This window comes from Anabas testudineus, chromosome 5 (genome assembly GCF_900324465.2).
Source record: "Anabas testudineus chromosome 5, fAnaTes1.2, whole genome shotgun sequence".
NCBI classification, from domain to species: Eukaryota; Metazoa; Chordata; class Actinopteri; order Anabantiformes; family Anabantidae; genus Anabas; species Anabas testudineus.
In genome coordinates, this window is record NC_046614.1 from 24,390,688 (window position 1) to 24,412,296 (window position 21,609).

At 40.3% G+C, this 21,609-nt stretch overlaps 2 protein-coding genes across 3 annotated transcripts in view; both read left to right on the forward strand.

Moving 5' to 3' along the window:
* angpt4 (angiopoietin 4) overlaps positions 1-13,750 on the forward strand; it is a 51,354-nt gene extending 37,604 nt beyond the window's left edge. Inside the window, exons 3-11 of the mRNA XM_026348900.1 lie at positions 3,239-3,394; positions 3,473-3,594; positions 7,178-7,262; positions 7,559-7,706; positions 8,068-8,180; positions 8,977-9,078; positions 9,163-9,329; positions 11,310-11,443; positions 12,283-13,750. Coding sequence (XP_026204685.1) covers positions 3,239-3,394; positions 3,473-3,594; positions 7,178-7,262; positions 7,559-7,706; positions 8,068-8,180; positions 8,977-9,078; positions 9,163-9,329; positions 11,310-11,443; positions 12,283-12,443 — 1,188 coding nt within the window. The 3' untranslated portion in view covers positions 12,444-13,750. The remainder of the gene's footprint in view (positions 1-3,238; positions 3,395-3,472; positions 3,595-7,177; positions 7,263-7,558; positions 7,707-8,067; positions 8,181-8,976; positions 9,079-9,162; positions 9,330-11,309; positions 11,444-12,282) is intronic.
* A 3,457-nt stretch (positions 13,751-17,207) lies between these two features.
* LOC113155509 (cytochrome c oxidase subunit 6C-1) lies at positions 17,208-20,913 on the forward strand. 2 transcript variants are annotated; one of them, XR_003298135.1, is made up of 4 exons: positions 17,208-17,351; positions 18,794-18,909; positions 19,451-19,583; positions 20,781-20,913. XR_003298135.1 is itself a non-coding variant. In XM_026350280.1 (3 exons), exons 1-2 carry the CDS (start codon positions 18,804-18,806, stop codon positions 19,574-19,576), a joined length of 225 nt encoding a protein of 74 aa, XP_026206065.1. In that variant the 5' UTR covers positions 18,794-18,803; the 3' UTR covers positions 19,577-19,583; positions 20,781-20,913. The 2 variants fall into 2 exon arrangements, 1 of the variants encoding a protein (XP_026206065.1); XM_026350280.1 differs by lacking the exon at positions 17,208-17,351 and having other exon boundaries at positions 18,794-18,902.
* Positions 20,914-21,609: the final 696 nt, after the last annotated feature.

Here is a 21,609-nt window from a genome sequence, read left to right on the forward strand (position 1 = left end):
GAAGATAGATTGAAAGTCCTGCAGAAACCTGCAGTTTAACCACGCTGGGACAGTGCTGCTATTTCTTCTGTCTACTGTATTTGTATTTTAACCTGCACAGCAACAAAGCCACTGATGTGCACTGGTGTAAACAGACACCCCACTGGACCAGCAGTCAGCAGCACCATGGATGCTGCTCCATCGAACAGCAGGGGGAAAGGAGAGGCACCCAATACAGGAGCTGACAAACCACGGCAATTAAAGCCACTTTGTGAAGCTTAAGGGAAGACCGTGGTCATGGGAAATGTTGCAGGACAGGATGTGAACTCTGGTGAACATGTTTTACAACCATCTACCAAACCGGCTCTAAAACTGGGTTTTTCAGTGAACTAGAACATCACAGAACTCACTGTTGGACGCTAAACATAAACAGGGGTCACGTTTTATCCCAGTTTACACAAAGCTGCCTCTATCTTAATATTTTCTGTTGAGTTCAGGCTCATCTGATGTTTTCTCACGTCTCTGGCGCTGCCAGCTCAGATCCCACTCCAGAGATCCACGCTGCACTTGTTCCCTCCGATCTGTATCGGTGCTGCTCGCCTGTGCGTCAGTCCTGTTATCAGGTCTGTGCAGTCACCCAGTCCCCTACCCTCCACCCCGCCCCTCTTCCCTCTGTAAAGTCACCCAGAGGGCCAGATCACAGCGAAGCCAACATGTGGTTTGAGTTAGCATCTCAGCCCTCCATACGTGGGGCTGTGTGTGTATTCCCAGAGCTCGGCCTGTGTAGTTCGAGTGTGTGTTCGTGGAGCTAATTGTGTTTGTGTGTGTTTCCATAAAGCTATGCCAGTTTCCGTGTGTGTTTGTATGTGAATTCTGATGAGGTCCAGTGTGCTGGTTATGTGCGGATCGTTTTAATCCTACAGCAGGAAGCACGGGTCGGTTAGAAGTCAGCACACTGCGTCTCTGGAGACAACAGAAATAACACAATGACCAGAAAGGAACCTGCTGAACTTTGATTGTCGTGTTTGTTTCAATTCATCTCAGCTCTCTTGTTAATTACCCCCATCATGCTGTCATACATGCACCGTGTGTTTGTTCAGACTGTAAACTCAGAGACTTACAACAACTAGTTTTGTGCAGTGCTCAGGTGGAAACGTGGGCTTTCATCAGCTTCTATCTGCAGCATCTCAGGAAGCAGAGCAGGAGGGAGAAACGAACCAGCTCGTTCCAGCTATTTTCTCCTGTTTGGTTATTTGATTAACTTGTCGTTGCGTCACAACATGTGTTTCTTTTTCCTTCCTCGGTCAGCGGTCCCTGCAGAAACCCACTGCGATTCGTATCTCACCGCTCGTAAAATCATTTTCTGATTGAACAGAGCTGAGCTTGTTTAATCTGAAAGCGAATTGAAGCAGACTGAACATAATAGCACCTGAACAGCTTTAATAAGGCAGTAAAAATGAGTGATAGCGCCGTCAAAGTGCATGAAGTGTGATGAATGTGATAAAGTCATTTGACGTGGATAACATCAGTGGTGAAAAGGAATAAAAACCATGAAAACAGAACTTGGAGGATTAGACAGTGCGTATGAAAAATGAATCAGCTGTCAGCTTTCAGCAGCCATAACAAACACGACTTAGCCGGCATCGATCTCCAGTGGCTCTCAGGGGGTTTTTGAGCCTATTCCAGAGAGTTTTTGCTCTTTTCTCTTTGTGTGTGTGTTTGTTTACTCAGGATCTCTCAGCGAGTTCAGAGTTTTCATTTAAATTTGGTGCCAAGTTTGGCTACGAGTCAAGAAACAAGTGATTAGTTTTTGGTTTGGGTCCACGGTGTTTCGGAAATGATTCTCAACATTGTGAAACAGAACATATTTAAACGTTTTCCCTGGTTTCTCATGAACTGTTGCAGAAAAGCAGACGTATCTCCCATCATTGTTTATTTCTGTGTAGGTGAAGATTGAGATTTACAAAACATTTTGTCTCATTAAAATGTATTTAGAGGATTGTGTAACCGAGCTTTCTAGTGTCGGTTCTATTTTGTCTTTGACCCACATTTGTTCTCATAACTACTGAATCTTTTGGCTCAAACTCTTCATGAATGTGCAACAATTTTATGATGAGGTGAAAACTTTTTATGTTTCCCAGTCCCTGGACACCAGCGCTGTACGATCAACTAATAGACAACAGTTGTACAGTAAATGTGCCCTCTTTGTTATTTGTTACTCAATGCTGCAGATTGAAAGTAAGATAACGGATCTTTATGTCCTCCAGATGGTTTTTAGGGACTATAGCTACTCCCGGTCTGTGTTTCTTTATTCTTTATTCAATAATTTAAGTAAGATTTAGTTAAATTTAGTGGAATGTGTCACAGCTGTCATATGGAGGCAGGTGCAGTGAAGAAACAGTCAAACCAGTCTAAAAACTTCATTTCTATACAAATAAACTGCAAAAACAAATATGTTCTGTTACTTTTTCCAAGTAATTACATTTTCTACAAGTTGCTGCAGCAGGTGGTTTATCTGGTATGAATACATCATATCTGTGTTGCTGAGGACGAGCAGCTTATTGAATCTGGTGCCGGAGACGAGCACCTGTTAAAGCTCTGAAATGAAAAAGAAACAGACGGAGCTGAAACCACACCTTATTTAAACGGACCCCATCCGACTGTGATCTAATCTGTGTCGAGTCAAAATGTTTTTAAAAAGTCATTATTAAAAGTTTTGAGATGACGTTAGTAGAAGAAACATGATCCACGCCAGACTCTAAAGTGGTCTGGGCGTTGTGGCCTGAACTTCTCCTCGCTGTGTTTCATCAAACGGCCTCGTTGGTAACTGGACGTCCCACTGGGACCAATCTGTTTGTTGGTGCAGCAGTATATTTATCAACTCCCTGTGCTTCTCAGTGGCACTGATATCCTGGGGACGTGGAGTCGGTTGGTTGGTTGGATTATTTATTTGTCAGGGGTTGAAGGTCAAATCATGGCAGGACAAGTTGGCATCGGCTGATATTCCCAGAGATGGAGAGACGTGCGTCTTTATATACCAGACCTCCTGACAACTTTCATTATATATGTTTGATTTGGTGAACCGGGTGCACTCGGTGGGTGGTTTCACTGCTCTGGACAGACTCACAGTTTAGAGAACAATCCACATCTCATCTCTGTTTTAATGAGAACATGAATCAAACTCAATGGACTGTTTCAATCTTCCTTTGACATCACACACTTTGACTTAACCTGCATTCACGTCTTCTTTCATCTGCAGCTGGAGAACTTCATTCAGAAGAGCGTGAGGCCGAACCTCGGGAACATACCGTCACACTTTGTTCACAACCAGACGGCCACCATGCTGGAGATCGGCACGAACCTCCTGACACACACAGCGGAGCAGACGCGCAAACTCAATGTGGTTGAAGCCAAGGTAACGAGCTGCCTTCAGGCTGCTGATGTTGTCGCCTGAAGTCAGACTCTCTGGGTTTGACGTTGTTTCTTCCACCAGGTGTTGAACCACACGTCTCGGATAGAGATCCAGCTTCTGGAGAACTCTCTGTCCACCAACAAGCTGGAGAAGGAGCTGCTGCTGCAGACCTCGGAGATCAGTCGGCTGCAAGACAAGAACAGGTAGAAAAATAATGAGAGCGTGAAGTAACTGGAGTGACACTAATAGAGAGTCCCTAATAAAAAGGGACCTGGTCCCCGAAGAGACAGTAGTGTTCTGTTCATGCAGATCCCCCGTTGTGTATCCCTGGTTAACCTGACTAGAAGTAAAACGTGAGGGATTTTCCCCTGAGACCCTGAACACACACTTTGTCCTGATTCTCTGACACAAATATGATCTGACCCCGACAGAGAATCAGCGATTTCACAACTTCAGAATATTTGAAATAGCAGCAGGTCATAGGAGACGATGGAAATTGGAGCAGAGCTGTTGCTGCGAGACACAAACACTATTTACAGTCACAATATTTTCACTGTGAGCTGAAGTGAAACATGCAGAGGAACCATCAGGCGTGTTTAACTGTGTTTAACTCTAAGTTAGTGTCTTAACTCAGCAGACAGACGCTGGACGCAGCATCTTCTACATCCTCACTTCATATTTTAACTACCTAGTCTTTTCTTTATTATCCTTACTAATATTTGCACAGTCTTCACATTCACTGCTCGTGATATTCCCCATATAACTGCGTATTTGACAAATAAATCTCTTGAATCCTGAAACAGTTAAAATAGAGGCTGAGACAAAGTGACGGAGATTCAGTTTGACACTTTTCACAGAAGTGTATGTTTGTTTTATTTCGACTGGAGTTCAACTATAAAACACTGAAGACATTAGAGTCAAGTCTGGTGACACTTTAATCAGATTTTACTGTTTATATCTTGTAAATATTTTTATTGTGTGTACAGTTGTCGGTAGCACTTTATTTGTTCATGCACAGTTTCTGCGGAGCCCTGATCTGGCTCTCAGTTCCGAACTGTCAGTCTGAACACGTCTCCTGGCTATAAAACTGTGCACTGGGATTTATTGTCTTTGGCCGGTGCAAACAGATAAAAATGTCAATATTTTTTATTTCTACATGTGCAAAACATTCTATTTTAGAAAGGAAATGTTGTCTCACACAGCTACGAGTGTATTGATCATTTGGAAACTGAAGGTCTGTGAAAGAAGGATCTATCAGCACAGGACAGAGCAAACATTCCTCTATCTGAGGTTAATGTAGACGCTGTGAAAACAGCACTTCAGGTTTATTTCTGTGTATTTACTGTGGTAAACGCAGTAAATACACAGTACGAACTACTACACACAACATTTAGAGCAGACATAACATATTTACTGTAGATGCAAATGCAAACATATATGAGGTTGTGTCGTGTGATTACATTAATGTAGACGCACATTTACACACACACTGGGTCAAAACCGCAGCACCACACAGATCAGTGACTCCCCATCAGTCCACGTCACAGTCAGCGATGGTTCCTCGTTCACATGCAGGTCAGCATATTGAAGTGATCAGAAGCAGGAGCTGCTAATGTGTTTCAGCTCTTAATATGACCACTAATGTAAAAGAATATCACTCATAGGTGTAAAACACGCATCTGGATTTGTGCATATGACGGACGGTCGTGTCTGAGTCGTGTCAGCTACACTTCAGCAGAAACTGGACCTCAGGCGAGACAGTTTGGTTAAAAAGCCTCGTTAACAGATATTATATTACATCTCTGGTGCTGAGGAACTGATTACTACAGGTTTTACTGTACAGGAGAGTAGTAAAATAGTTAAAGATCTGTGACACTTTGAAATATCTATGAGGTAACAATAAATGTAATAAATCTATTTTAAATGAAGGATTCAACTGGTTTATTTATATTTTACATTTACCTTCATTTAAACTTTCTCTTCTGAGCAGAGCTTGTTACACAGAACCTGAGTTACTGGAAACGACTAACTACAGACAAAGTTTGACCTCTGATGTCTTTAACTCAACCTGACTGGACGTAAATACAAAAACTGAGACAACAAGTCGTCCGACCTAAACGCCCATATGTGCTGTTTGTCACGACGCCCTCATAAAATCTATATGAGTGTTCGTTGTAAACACACTGCTGCACAACAGGCGTGTGTTGAAATCACAGCCCGTTCACGCCACAAACACAACAACTGTGCGCACAGATCGCTGACACGTCAGGTTTGGGCACTAAACAAACATCTTTAGATTTATTCAAATGTTGAATGTTTTGTCTGAAACGTTGTCACATGACTTTAGAGGAAGAGAAGCAGCTCGAACTCCGGTCTCCTGTGGGAAAGTCCAGTGTTTTGTTGACCTGTCCATTCACCCCAACCTTCTCCTAACAAACACTTCCAGGTCTAAATGTGGCTGAGTAATGCTCGGTAAATGCAGTACATAACGTATGAGTCGTGTTTTAAAGAAGAGTTTAATAAACATTCAGCCTCAGTTTGGAGATTTACTGATTTACTGACCAGCGCTGCACATGTGCCGACCTCAGCACTCACACATCATCTAGCTCTAAATTAAACCAGGTGACTCCTGAACAGTCACGTTCCTGTGGCTTTCACCGGCCACATCAGCCAGTAACACACGTAATTAACTGAGAGGGTGTTATATTTAGCAGGATTTAACACTCTTAAAGTCAATTTAGCGCTGGTGATGCTGCTGGAGTCACATTAATCACATCACATTAGTGCCTCACAGAGGGTGGGCTCATTAAACATGAAAGGGTCGCGTACAATTAATGAGAGAAAAGATCGTTCTACTTTAATTTAAAGATGTTTATGTTTCCCTCATGATTTCCTGCCACCATCCCATCATTTCCCTGCTGTGTATTTAACACTTTTTCACCACTTAAACTCATCGAACACACACAGATGTGATTAAAAACCACCTCACTCTCTGTTTTCTGCACTCAGAGCCAGAAAGTGAGGAATGGACTGAGCTGTATTTCCCTGTGAACCTGCTGCCACTCCTTCGTCAGGTTTCATTCATTTGGCTCGTCCGGTGTTGATCTAACTGCGGGCTGGAGTCTATTTTCAGCAGCTGCTCTGCTGGTTCAGCTGCAGATAACGAGACCTGTAGACCGCTCTGACAGATAGAAACATACCCGGGTTGTTCATCTTTGTTCTGCTGTTTCACGGCTTCTCTTACAAGAGGGAGTGACTCTGGAGTTACGACCTCTCGTCCATCATGCACAGATTTGTTGTACACGTGGTTTGGATACGTGTCCTCCCTGTGACACACACACAACCTTCATGTTAAACACTTAATGTGAAGCATTCCTGAAATAGTAAAGTGTCAAATCTTCAACTCTCACACTCCACTGTTCATTCATAGTGTAACATGTGAACACACACGTGGTTTAGGAATAAAAACTCGAACTAGAACAGTCTGTTTTATTTATACAGCACTTTATGAACAATGGAACATTCATACAGTAACAAACTGACCATATTATTACTGTATTAAGACCTAATCAACATCAAATATGGACTTTGTAAACGTCTCCACATCAACACCTCTGTGTCTTGTCTGGAAATGTTAAAGCATCATGTTTTTATCATCACATCAGCTCAGTGTACAAATAAGAAAAATGGACTCTGTTTATGGGATTAATGAAACAGCTCAGTTGCTTAATGTGAATCTGCTGCCGACTGAGTGAAGTTCTTTGTGTATTGTCTGATGTTTTTCAGTCGTTTGGAAAGTAAAGTCCAGATGCTGGAGTCTCAGCAGAGAGGGGAGCTGGAGGACATGAGGGAGGAGAAGAACAGGCTGCAGGTAAAGATGATAAAAAGGGCATCTGTGTGTTTTATAGTGAAGCAGCAGCAGCAGCTTTAATACTGTCGGGATGACATGATGTGAACTAGATCAGACTGTATTTTACATTTATAAGGTCGAACCGTCAGTGTGCAAGATCAAAACCAACTGTCTGACCTCATAAATGTAGATTACACAGGTCTGAGTGTTCAGAGGGTTAGGGTCTCTGTTTCTACTGCTTCAATCTACTCGAGCCTCAGCTGCCTGCCACAAACAGAAAACATCAGATTAAACAGGAGTGAATCTTTTCCTCTCAGTCTGTCGTCAGGACTCAGATGGCCGCCATCGAGTCTTTGGAGAAGCAGCTGAGAGTCGCCAGCAGCAACAACTCGGCTCTGCAGAGGCAGCAGGCCCAGCTGATGGAGTCTGTGCACACACTCATCAACATGGTGACCAGTGCTACAGGTACACATGCACACCACCTACAGACCTGTTCTCTGTTCCATAATGACCTGTTTTCCCCAGTATCTCCAGACAGAGTTCACCTGTCTGTCTTTCAACTGGTGACATAAAGTGGTTTTGGTGACATGCTGCTGTTCAGTTAAAGAAATAGAAAAAATGTCGACATCTGCTGGTCAAACATGTGAAAACAGGTGGTCCTCAAGCTTTTATTGTTGTTTTCAGTAAAGTTTGTTTCATCAACATTAATCAGTTAGAAATAGATGCAGAATGAAAAGAGGTACAAGAAGATACAAGAGGTGCCTTTAACGTTCACCGCCGTGAAGTGAGACATCAAAATGTGTGTGTGTGTGTGTGGTGTGTGTAGGATCACCTCCTAGGAACCAGATGTGGAAGGACTGTGCAGATGCTTATAAAGCCGGTCACTCTCTCAGCGGTCTGTATCACATCTACATTGGAAACAAGACGGAACCCGTGCAGGTAACGTCTGACACGCTGTTCGTGGACATAACCTGATCTACTCAGTTATAATAATATCAGGTCCAAAGCTGTAGAGTTGAGTTCATGTTGAAGTAGACTGCAGGGTGGTCACCCAGTGATGATGACCCAGGTGAAGGTGTCTCATGATCCAAGACCTGAAACACTCTGGGTTCATCACTGATGATGTGTTCAAAGTGTCCAAACCTCGATTTAATTGTGTTGAAGAGACATTTTTAGGTTTTAGATGTTGACGCTATAAAAACAGACTGAAGCAAAGTCAGGTGGTAGAGACAGTAAAATAAAAAACACCTGAATATATGAAATAATTCAGATTTTAGGTTGACTTGGTTCTTTCAGAAGAAATGTTCCTGTTTGTACAGAGCCACTCTCTGTCTGTGTCTAATACCAGTTTAGGTTTGTGCAGGATAATAAATGCTGCTGCCTGACATGCTCAGCATGTGCAGCTGTGGAGACATTCAGACCATTAAGTTATTTTTACACCACAGTCAGTGATGTCGTACTGATCTGTGATGCTGATCCAGCAACATGAGAGCAGAAAAGAGTTTAAGGAGTAGTAATAGAACTGAATCAATCAGTTGTTCTACATTTTAAAAAGAATGAACTCTGACTCTTCCTCCGTATGTTTGAGATTCTCTGTCTCAGAATGTTTCCAGTGTCTCAGTGTCTTAAACCACCAAACACCAGTTTTCAGTTGGTGTTCGAGCTGATTAAGCTCCCACTGTTTGGAAAAGGACTGAATTCAAAGTGCAAACTGTTTCTTTTACGTCACCTGAAGGTTTACTGTGACATGGAGACGAGTGGCGGAGGCTGGACAGTCTTCCAGCGGAGGTTTAACGGCAGTGTGGACTTCCAGAGGAGCTGGAGGGAATACAAAATGGTCAGTTTGTCTCCTGAGGTCCATAAATCAAAGTTTAAAATACAGTCTGCTCATCATCAGATCTCTCCTCCTCCCGTCCTGCAGGGTTTTGGAGATGTGCTGGGAGAGCACTGGTTGGGTAATGAGGCTTTGTACCTGCTGACCAGTCAGGGCCAGTACTCTCTGAGAGTGGAGCTGAGGGACTGGGAGGGAATCCAGGCCCACTCCCAGTACGACCGATTTACACTGGGCACAGAGCAGCAGCAGTACAGGTGTAGTATATGAGTACATGTAATACACAGTGACCCATACGGAGAGCATGTATGTCTTATATGACAGAATCTATGTATGTGGTTGAAATCCCTGCACAGTTTGTACAGTTTATACAGTTTATACAGTTTGTACAGTTTATACAGTTTGTACAGTTTATTCAGTTTGTACAGTTTGTACAGTTTGTACAGTTTATACAGTTTATACAGTTTATACAGTTTATACAGTTTGTACAGTTTATACAGTTTGTACAGTTTATACAGTTTATTCAGTTTGTACAGTTTGTACAGTTTGTACAGTTTATACAGTTTATACAGTTTATACAGTTTATACAGTTTGTACAGTTTGTACAGTTTTTACAGTTTGTACAGTTTGTACAGTTTATACAGTTTGTACAGTTTGTACAGTTTATACAGTTTGTACAGTTTGTACAGTTTATACAGTTTATACAGTTTGTACAGTTTGTACAGTTTGTACAGTTTATACAGTTTGTACAGTTTATACAGTTTGTACAGTTTGTACAGTTTATACAGTTTATACAGTTTGTACAGTATATACAGTTTGTACAGTTTATACAGTTTGTACAGTTTGTACAGTTTATACAGTTTGTACAGTTTATACAGTTTGTACAGTATATACAGTTTGTACAGTTTATACAGTTTATACAGTTTGTACAGTTTTTACAGTTTTTACAGTTTATGCAGTTTATACAGTTTGTACAGTTTGTACAGTTTATACAGTTTGTACAGTTTATACAGTTTATACAGTTTGTACAGTTTATACAGTTTATACAGTTTGTACAGTTTATACAGTTTATACAGTTTGTACAGTATATACAGTTTATACAGTTTATACAGTTTATACAGTTTGTACAGTTTATACAGTTTGTACAGTTTGTACAGTTTGTACAGTTTATACAGTTTGTACAGTTTATACAGTTTATACAGTTTATACAGTTTGTACAGTTTGTACAGTTTGTACAGTTTATACAGTTTATACAGTTTGTACAGTTTATACAGTTTATACAGTTTGTACAGTTTATACAGTTTGTACAGTTTGTACAGTTTATACAGTTTGTACAGTTTGTACAGTTTGTACAGTTTTCCTGACGTACAGTAAAGTTGAAGCTTCCAGTCAAGACTCACAGCACATCTTTGTTTTCAGATTCAATCAATCAACAGGCTCGTTTACTTCAACCCAAAATCAAAACTTAACTAAAGTGATTCTTTATCTTAAAGCTCACACAGCTCTGAAGTTGAATGTAGGAGTTCTGTTCTTTGTAAACCGCTAATAGTGTCTATCAAAATACAATAATGTTGGAAATTCACCTTAAATAATTATTTGTTTCACCATAATTTGATGAAATCTTGTTTTTATAGTGTAAATTTTAATTATTTAAAATGTGAAACTTCATTCACACTGATTATTTACAACTTTGCCAAATTTCCATCTAATTACATTGAAAAAAATTGAGTTATTTTTATTAAACCGAGGGACAATTACTGTGTAATTATGATGTAATTTAGAGGCTTTAATTTACTATGCTGCCTCTGAACGATCATAGTTTGTTTGTATATGAACATAATGTTCAGTAGAGGAGTTTGGACAGGGTGACAGTACAGTTTATACTGAGTATGGACATGTAACTGCAGCACATGTAGTTTAAATGTGTGTATGTGAATGTGCACGTATTAAAAATGTTGTGTGTTCTTACAAAACAAGAATTTACATCCAGAAATGCTGCTACAACAACATCTACTAGATCATGGGACAACACTGGTCCTCAAGGCCCTTTGCTAATTACCTGATAAGGTGTGCTCAGTCAATGAGAAGCTGGAAGGTACCATCTCAGACTGCGTCTTCTGTTTGTAAAGACCAGCAGTACATATACTGTGGAAAGAAAAGGGGATTTTAACTACATAATGATTTCACAGACACACAATCCCAGGAGTGACCCGGTTTTCCTGTGTCCTCTCACTCAGGTTGTATCTGCGAGGCTACAGCGGTACCGCAGGGAAGCAGAGCAGCCTGGTCACACATGGGACCGGCTTCAGCACCCGAGACCAGGACAACGACAACTGTGACCACTGTAAATGTGCCCTGATGCTCACTGGAGGTAACGTCTGTCCTCTCCTGTGCTGTTTGAACAACCTTCAGGGTCAGACACATCTACATCCAGCTATCTTCAACTAAAATGAACAAGTTGTCCAATAAAACATTTACTTAAAGAACTGTTAGAGACATGTTCTGTTCAAATATGTGATTTCATAGGGTGGAGACACAAAGAAGAGAACAGTTTGACTTGTTTAATGAAAACTTATTAAACAGTCATTAAACAATATGCCTGCCATAAATCACAAAGAGAGAAAATACTTGTTGATTCCAAAACTACATATTTTGTTGGCTCAGGATCAGAATAATTGTTGTTTTCCCCAAATCTCTGGTCTTTCAAACATCTGTCTCAGCCACCCTTCAGTGCACTACCCTTCACCTTGAGTTACGGCCAAGACAAACAGCTCTTTAGTTCAACTCTGCCTCCCCTTGATGGGCTCTGATCAGCGATTAGCTTAATCGTTGCAGGGAACCTCGAGGTCTCCGAGGACCTTCAGCGAGTCATTTACAATCACTGCAGTTTACAAAGAGAGGGAGAAGAAAGGGTGACAGAGATGAAAAATGAACAAGAAATAGGAAAGAAAAGAGAAAGATTAGGAGAGAGACGGAACAAAAGCGAAGAAGAGATGGAGAGAAACGCTTCTGATTTCACCTCCAGCACACTTTTATCCAACTCTTTGTCAATATTAACACAACTCATGACGTTTCTGTTTTGTTGTTACCAACTGTACCTCTTTTATGTTCATGTGAAATCATCGCTCCTCTCACACTTTCGCTTTCTTTATCCATCTTTTTCCACCTGCCCTCTTCCTCTTTCCTTTTCTCCTCCCCTCTTTCCACCAGGTTGGTGGTTTGACGCCTGTGGTTTCTCCAACCTGAACGGTATCTACTACACTGTCGGACACAACATCAGGAAGCTCAATGGCATCAAATGGCACCACTTCAAAGGCCCCAGCTACTCCCTTCGCTCCACCTCCATGATGGTACGACCCTATGACTTCTAACAACACCCCTCAGCCTTCGGACCCTCCTGTATCATCATGGTACTGCCCACTCTTCCAAAATACCTTTAAAGATGTGGAAGCTACAGTCCGACCCACTGCCTCAAGGGTACAGCACTACGACTATTAATAATACTCCACGGATCAACAGAGGCACAAACCTGACTTTGGCTGATTGTCAGACTGTGGTGGTGGAGCAGGATCTGCAGCAGCTTATTTATAAGCCCTCTGCAGACGTGTTAAGTACCTCTCCAAACCATACTAAATCTAAATGGTACCTTGTTGATAATTGGATCATTCAACTATGGGCACGCTGACCAAACTATTTCCATTTCTGCCTCCCACCAAAGTGCAGCAATAAGCAATTAAGCAACAAGTTTGTAGAGTCCGGAAGAACGTTGAAGCAAGTGGAACAAGTGGAACACAGAACATGTGCTGCAGTTTGGCGATCTACAGAAACTGTGAACAGTTCAACAGAACATTTTTTGTCCGCCACAGCCCATCGTCTGTGTGTGCGATACACTGGTCAACATGTCAGCTATGGTACAGACTGGAAACTGGTTCACATGTAGACGTTAATTATTTTGGACTCTCAGAGGAGATCACACATGCCGGATTTTTTACAGACCAAATCATCCTCAAGCTGGATGGAAGAAGGAAGTTCCTCTGTGCTTGAAGTGTGCAGAGTCCTTGTCATGTTTCTCTTGCTCTTCCCCTCCATGCAGTGCAAGATCCTCAAGTGTATATTAGGTCTTCACCTTGAACTCTGGACAGCCGAACCACATGTACCTGCAGAGTTGAACTGATGTGTCACTTCACCCGGGCAGAGAGGAGCTAATGAGCCCATACAACCGCTCCTGGCCCACATCCCCACCACATGCCTGGACTCCCCTTTCTTTGCCTCTGTGTTGGAGCCCAAAGGTGTTCAGCCGTGGAGTGACAGGCTGGCTGTCATAGAGAGGTTTAAGATGCATTCATTGTTTAATTATGGGGAGGAAACCACATTTAGACAGGACTGAATGGGGCAGTGCATAAATCCACTGGGCAGAAAAATAGCTGGATCCCGTTCACATGTTGCTGCAACACGTTACGTCGTCCATCAACAAGGAGAGCAGGCCAATCACGGATGTGCAAGCATTCATTCCTGGTGGATTACTTTGTAATACGAATGTCACATTTCTGCTGTTTACCTCAAAAAATCATCACAACCAAGGATAAAGCAGTTGGGAAAAGTTCCCAGACGTATTACAACCCACTGTGCTGTGTTTTGGCCTCAAAGAAACTTTAAACAAATAAATCTGTTCCTCGAACTAGACTTTGTATTTCATTGTCTCGCCAATACATGAAACAACACGTTCCCACCAAAGCAGATCTGTGAGAATACGTCCTAACTGTGCAAATCTCATTTGCATTCATTTTGGTCTTATGCTCATTTTTTCACATATTAGAGCGAACAGTTAAAGACGGTACTTACTTAGGTCTGTGCAGCTTATTAATTACAGTGTGATGCTTTATTCATGATTTAGCAGTGACAGCTTGTTGGTCAAGACCATTAAGACTGTCTCTTGTGTAGGTAGGAGCCTATAGGTTAAGAACTTCAGAGACTTTCTATTGAGAATGAAGAACAGTAAATAGATAGGTTGGTTACATGAGCAGTTTGGATGGGAGAGTCTATTGGAACTGCTTCGATTACACTCGTAGGTTCAGTAAGACAGGAAAAGACTGGCTTCAATCTGATGACAAGCTGAAGCTGTTCTGAGGTTTGATCTGCTGAGCTGGAGCAACACCAGGAACCATGACACAATCCCCAGCAGGATGTGATTTTCTCCTCTTGTGGTCTGGTTTAGTTGCAGCGCAGTCACCGGTCTCGCCTGGAGGGGAAACCGAGAGGCCACTAAAATGTGAATATATCTCCCAGGAGCACTTTTAGTGTTCAGAGACACAAAGATGATCGTGGTAACTTAGACTGTATCCTGCAGTAAAACGATTTTTACATGTGAATGACTGAAGGACATGAGACGTTCAACATTAAGGTTTTAACTATTGTTCTGGAAAACAATAATGGCAAGCAGATTGAATATTTTATGTATAAATAATCAAACTTTTATATCGTTTGCCAGAGGATGGACATGGCAACACTTAAAAGATTGAACATAACCTCTACAGTACTTCATGTTCCTGAACACTGAAGGAAGGAAACGATTAAAGAGAAAGATAGAAAATCACAAAAGGCCAAAACAAGAAACTCACACAAATCTAGACTCGCCTTTGTTCAGTTGGTTTGTGTTGGATAGACAGCCTGCTCAATAAGCAGAGGAAGAAGAGGATTAAAAGTGAGAAGTTAAACGTGAGAGATTTCACCATTCCAGTTTCTGAAGCAGAAACATGTTGCTTTAATTTTCTGTGTAATCCAAACAACCTGGTGATTTTCATGTTTCTTGCTGGAGTTCCCATTTGATCCTGGCACTCTCAAGGTGCTCACACATGCAATGAATGAGTTACAGGACATATTGATATGATCCAGTGCATTGGGTTGTCATCGTTAACATGAACACACAGCTGAGATTACAGAGGAGTGATTCTTCTCTGTTAGATCCTTCAGCTCGTGTATCATTAGCAGGTATGGTTTAGGTTATTGGTACCTGAGAAGTGTCCAAGTCTTTGATTAAAATGAGTTGTTGTCATTAAACAATGTGATTTAGAAAATGTGCAGATATTTACTGACGGGTGAAGCTTCCAGTTACCAGTAACTTCATCCCGATGGATATTCATGTTTAGGTGCTGATGGCGATGTCAGTGGACGCAGATCTGCCTGTGATTGCAATGGAAACAGTTGGGAAAGCCAACGTGTTGCATGTTCCAGGCTTGATTTTAATGATCATAGTAATGATATATTTTATATAGTTGGGGAAATTGTTGTTGGATAGCGGCTCGCAGGGGATGGCTGACTACAGGGTCCAAGGACACATCGACTAGAGCCAGAAGGAACCAGGAGGAACCAGGAATCAAACCGCTGACTGAACATTATGAGACAATGGGTCCCTGGGCACAGACAGATAAAAGGTCCCCTCCCCCGCACACAGGAACTCAACTGAAAACCGCCGCACATGAGGAAGAAACGTCATTTTAGTAATTTTCTTTCTTTTTGTTCATCAGGTCGATTTCTTTGGTCTTTTTGTGGTTTGTGGTCATTTTGTGTCTGTTTTTGGTTCTTTGTTGTCTCGTTATGATCATTTTCTCTTTATGACATTGGGAAACAGAAACAACAGCTAATAAATCCCAGATGCTGATTATTCAGGTAGCAAACGTACATGTAGGTTTTGTCACCCGTGCCTGGAAAACTGGAACATGCCACTGTGCCTCTGTTTGTTCTTGGAGTAACTTTACTCCTATATGTCTTAAATATCAGTGAATCTTTTTGGAACACACCTTTTTGCTTTGTTCAGAGCGTTAGATCAATGTTGTTCTCATGTTTATACAGTAAATATTGTGTGTAGCTGGGGGTCAGCAGGACTGGACCAGAAACAGGTCAACAACTGTGTCCAATGGGAACAAAACTCACTAATTAAACTGTTATATCTTGCTTTTTTAATCTGGTACAAAAGCTGAAGTACAAAAACAACATTTTGCACTGGTTTGTGTTTGGCTCTATCAAATCAAATACAGATTTTTGACGTGCACTGCATGGCTGAATATCACAAATCATAAATTTGCTTCATGGAGTTGACAATCTGTACAACATCCAACATCCTCACTGTGGATAGTTCAGTTAAAGCAAACGCCATAAAATCAAGTGGTGAAAACACAGGAGGAAACATCAGGAGGAGCAACAGAGATCAATTTGTGAATTAAACTTTCTGACAGATTAATGCAACTGAAAGTGCTGCACAGATGACTACAAATGATATGTATATCACATATAAGACAATGTAAAGATGAAAAGCAGAACTATTTAGACTAATGCACAGGTAGTGAAATAGAAATGGTGATAAATAAAGAAACAATAAATATTAAACTATAAAGGACATGATACATCAAACTGATGAGACAGAATCGTTTCTACCATAAATACAACAAAATCAAAAAATAAAGACAGTTTTAGCATTCAGGAGGTAGGATTTAAGTTTCAGCTGCTCTTTGAATCTATTCAGACTGTTCCAACAGCCTCGAGCATTAAAACTAAAAGCAGCTTTGTCCAGAACTCAGCTGAACTAAACTACAGATTGGAAACATATCAGACAAACAAGGCTGATGCAAGACCATATGGTCTTTAAAGACAAGTTAATCAGTTACTGGCAGTAACCTACAGAGAGCGGTGTCAGTCGTCTTGGCAAAATATCACCAAGAAAAAAAAAATCTGCATATATCCATAAATATCAAAGTACTTTAAATTCACGCTGTACCTGCACACACGGTTCATATTTGACCAAAAGAGGTGAACTATGAGCCCCTTACATGTGACCTCAGCACATATGTTTCAGTTTAGTTCAAATCCTGCATACATATAAAGGTGTTGAAAATTATATACTATAAAAAAATAATAATAAAATAAAACAGAAATAAAAGAGGTGGGGAGGGACTAATGTTCAGTGCTGCTCTGCCCCCATGTGGTCAGACTGTGACACTGCAATACACTAACTCTGTAGGTGTTAAACTGCTGCTAAGTTTTTTAAACACACACTTAATTGTTCGCTAAAATAATAAATAAAAGTAACTGTTCTGCAAAAAAGTCATGTATATATAATATGTAGTTATATGTGTTTTCTTACTGCTGTACCCGTGACACGACCTGCTTCGCGTTTACAGGCATTAAGTTTGTCCCTTCGCGCCGCCTGTAGAGTCTCTTCCGGTAGAGAAGCACTGCTGCACTGTGCTAGCGGTTTCATTCTGTGAAGGTCGTGAGCTCAACTTGTGAGTATTCATCAAAATGCAACTGTTTAAAATTTGTTGTTTAATCTATAACACAACATGTTGCTTTTTAAAATAAATATTGACCTCTGGATTTTACTAAAATCCCCGAACTTTGTTGCTTTCCCCTTACCTCGCTGTGTAGTTATTTAGCTGTGTCGAGCTAGCTAACGTTAGCATATCGTGTTGCCTTAGCCGACATTAGCTAAATGCTAACCGAAAAACCTATCACTAGCTGTTTGTTATAATTAATTACTAATACTTTTAAGTTACTCCTTCAGCTTATAGTAACGTTTCACCTTATAATGTTAGTGAAAAGAAAAATTCCCATTGTAATGTCTTTAACATTAATGACAAGACCTGTATTACACTTTATGCTAATTTGACCCTTCACTTTAAGCGTCACACAGATTTTTCTTTCTGTAATTATCTGTAATTATCTGTAATTATGCTTCTCACGGCTCTTAAGAGTGTTAGTGTGAGTGAGACACGGGCAGATGTGAGGAAATGTTGTTAGGATCTCGCAGAAAGGTCACACGGTAGGTAAAGTGTCTACCTGACTTGACAGCAGTGTCTGATGGCGACCTCCATTCAGGGACACGAAGAGAAACAGACAAACACACAGTCACTTTGTTTTTATATTTTATTGTCTTATGCTTACATAAGTCAGTTTAGCTACATTGTCCCCTAGGTGTCTTAGAAATATGAGGTTAAAATAAAGTTAGTACTTTGAAAATAAGTAATGGAAGAAGTACTTCTCTTATTTAAGTAAAAGTAGTAATACCACTGTGTAGGAAGTAAATATTATTCACTCAGTAAGTACAGAGGTGTACAAAAATACAGGTTATGAACTAGAAGTAAAATTCTAAATTAAATGTATACCAGAGTGTGCAGTGGTTTTCTGTGACACAAAATTCTTTGATTAAATTTAGCTCTACAAGTTATTCCAAGTATGAAAGCTTTGTTTTTTATTTCCCATATGTCATTAATCTCTAACAGAAAAGGAAGTAGTAGTAGAAAATGGAGTGAGGTAAAAGGTACTGTATTTCCTTCTGAATGCTATCACAAAATTGTAAAGTAGTGCTTGAGTGAATGTACTTTTTTTTTTTGCCAAGTTTACTTTTCACTAATTTATAAATAACATCATAAAGTGCTTTAAATAAAGACATAAGACAGAAAAATAAATTTGAAAAAGTATAAGTATTAAAAATAAACAAATGTATTGACAGAGGTAAAAATTCAGCTAAAGTACAACGCAAGACATTAATAAATTGTCCTTAAAGCGCTTAATAATCATCGTATGAATGTTGGTCTAAGAAACTTCATTATTGGTCGGTTATAATCTAAAAGAGTCGTAGTCTCACTGGGACTGTACAGTTATGTCATAGAGATCAAAATGCTGATTACACATATAATGTTTGACTTCTGTCTTATTCTCTGTGCAGGTGATCCACCATGTCTCTGCCAAAGCCTATGATGAGGGGACTGCTGGCAAAGCGTCTGAGGTTTCACCTGCCTATCGCTTTCGGTCTGGCTATAGGAGCTGCATTAACAGTTCAAGGTGAGAATACAACACACACACAAAGACTTCACTGTCTGTTCTAATTACTTGTCGATTTCACCAGCTCCATATGAGGACAGTTTTCATACACAAGGTAACTCCATAGGAACAAAGGTGACAGTTCCACCAAATGCATTTAAATTTAAATCAACTCTCTTATCAAGTAATAACAAAAGACACAATCTGCTTAAAAAAATGGCATTTTAGCACACATCCTGTACAATGTACTCGGGTAATTATGTTTTTCTCATTCAAAAGAACCTTCATCAAAAAATGAAATTCTGTGTAGCCAAAGTTATTAAATGTTTGTGTTATAATGTGACTGAGCTCAACAGTCTGTCCACCACACACTGGAGTTTACACTAATAAACAAGCAAGAACACTCATTTTAGCTCATTTATATGTTCTTCTCTTAAAGTAAACTTGTACATGTCTAAAGTATTTTTCAGCTTGGTTTTTGTTTTTGTTTTTACCCCAAAATTTTGGTTTGGAATGATTTTGTGATATTTTTATTTTATTTTTATTTTTTTGCTCCCCACAGTTCGGAGTGGGAGAACCCAGGAAACGTGCCTATGCTGAATTCTACAAACAGTACGACTCCACCAAAGAGTTCAATGCCATGAGGGAAGCTGGCATTTTTGAGAGTGTGCGACCCTCTGGGGAGTAAAACCACTGTGAGTGTTATTATTTTTGGGGTTATCTTTATATTTCTGCAGGCTCTTAAAAACTTGCTCATGCTTTTGTGTTTTTGAGGAAATGTTCACTGTTGACATAGTGCTGCCTATAGAAATAGTTGAGGGAGAAATCTAGAGGTGTGTGCGTCTCATCAGAACATAAGAGGGTGTCAGTGGTGCTGTACATCACCTTCACCTGTGTTAAAATCTACTTTAAGCAAACAACATGGCTCTCTTGTCTGTACGGACAGCTTTTACAGACTTTAGTGCAAATGTGACAGAGGAGATACAAAAAAGTATCAGGTACTGTCCACAACTGAAAAGGAGTAGAAAAGATCAGTTGTATTGAGCTTATACCAAGAGGTGGAAGAACACAGTAAAGGCCACTGAGGGTAAAACTTGTGCGTAGGCAGCAGCTCCTCGTATTTAGCTGGTGCTGATCGTAACGGTTTGTGTTTCAATGTCAGTAGGGAAGACTGGCTGTCGCTATCTGATGATAAATTAATGACTTAGGCCAAAAAGACATTTGCTGTTTAGTTTTTCTTCATGTCCTTTACACATTTCCCCTTTGGGTGCATATTACATAGGTCTTAAATAGGGTCCACAGTCATCTGAAATTTAACTTGCTGCAGAAACCCTGAGTCAGAAATGACAGTTGCATTTTTAGCATTGTTTGTGATTATGGAAATACTATTAGTGGATAAAGTTTTCTGAAGGATTGATATTCAAAACCAGTGAGACACTTCTGAGTGTGACAGTTGGGCTGGTCACACGTTTTTTTGTGTGTTGGAGCTGCCTCGACCGGTTGGGGAGAGTGGAAAGAGGAGAGAGAAAGAACAACAAGCAGCAAAAACACTGGACAGGTTGGTAGAACCAGTAACTGGACTCTGGAAATATACAGCTCCAAGGAGGAGGATCCCTGCAGACACAAAGAGGAGACACAAAGTTAATGAGATGCAAAGGTAGAATTTGAATAGATAGGTGAGGTGAGGCGTCTGCCTCCAGAACCTGAACTAGGAGCTGGTTCCACAGGAGAGAAGCTTGATGGCTTAAGGCTCTGTGTCCTATTCTACATCTGGAAACTCTAGGAACCACAAGTAGACCACTATTAATCCCCTGATGGGTGTAACACTCCTCATAAATGTTCTGATGACCCTTCTGTATCTAATTACTTTATTTTGTGTTTTCTTCTTTCAGTTTTTCCTCGTCACTCATTCCTGGTCTGGAGATGAAGTCCCTTCTTGCCTGCTTGGATATAATGTTCTAATTATATGAGAACATCTCTTTGCTGTAATGTTCCTCTAAAATAAACTATTCTGTTAATGTGAGAGACTTTGTGTCTTCTGTTGATAGATGACAAATATGGTTTATTGATAAAGGTTAATGAGCGGATAGACTAAAATCATCTTTCCCTTTTTGATATCTGTCAATGCATATTATAAAGGATCTGTAGTAATTTTTAGTATTCAAATGTATTTGAAAAATCTGGATTGGTTATTTTTATTCTATTACTTATGAGAGTGGGTAATTAAACTTCATAAATCACAATAGCCTGTATATACTCACCTAAAATGATTGTAACTGCATTATTTCATTAAAGCCAGTTGTGTCTGAATTACTTATGGGTTTTACACTAATGTTTTTGTCGTGTTCCAGCTGATTTACAAACTCCAGGTTTAGGTGGACAGAGACCGAGAAAACAATCTGATTATGTTCTACAACTTGTCCTTGAATAAAGTTAATTTTGAAATAAAAACATTTATTACAGCTGCCCAAAAATACTCGTAATAAAAACTCAGAGCCTGTATTGAAGTACAGGTGTGCTGGGTTGGTACTCGATTGGTGGGTGGGTTTCAATTACAGTAACTAATAAGTCCAATATTCCAGTGTAGCCCATAGAAACCTGCCAACGAGATCACAGCACTGATTCTAACAAGAACTTCTTCATCTAACTCTGTTTTTTCTCTCCCAAGCATGTCAGCAAAAAGGCTGTGTCCCTCTCTCTGCCTTGTGCCTTCTATCCTTC

What these genes read in the sequence shown, in the direction of transcription:
- LOC113155509 (XM_026350280.1), top strand. Translation starts at nt 18,804, where the DNA reads ATGTCTCTGCCAAAGCCTATGATGAGGGGACTGCTGGCAAAGCGTCTG. An exon ending in CTATAGGAGCTGCATTAACA is followed by an intron (nt 18,903 to 19,450) that starts GTTCAAGGTGAG and finishes TGCTCCCCACAG; the next exon opens with TTCGGAGTGGGAGAACCCAG.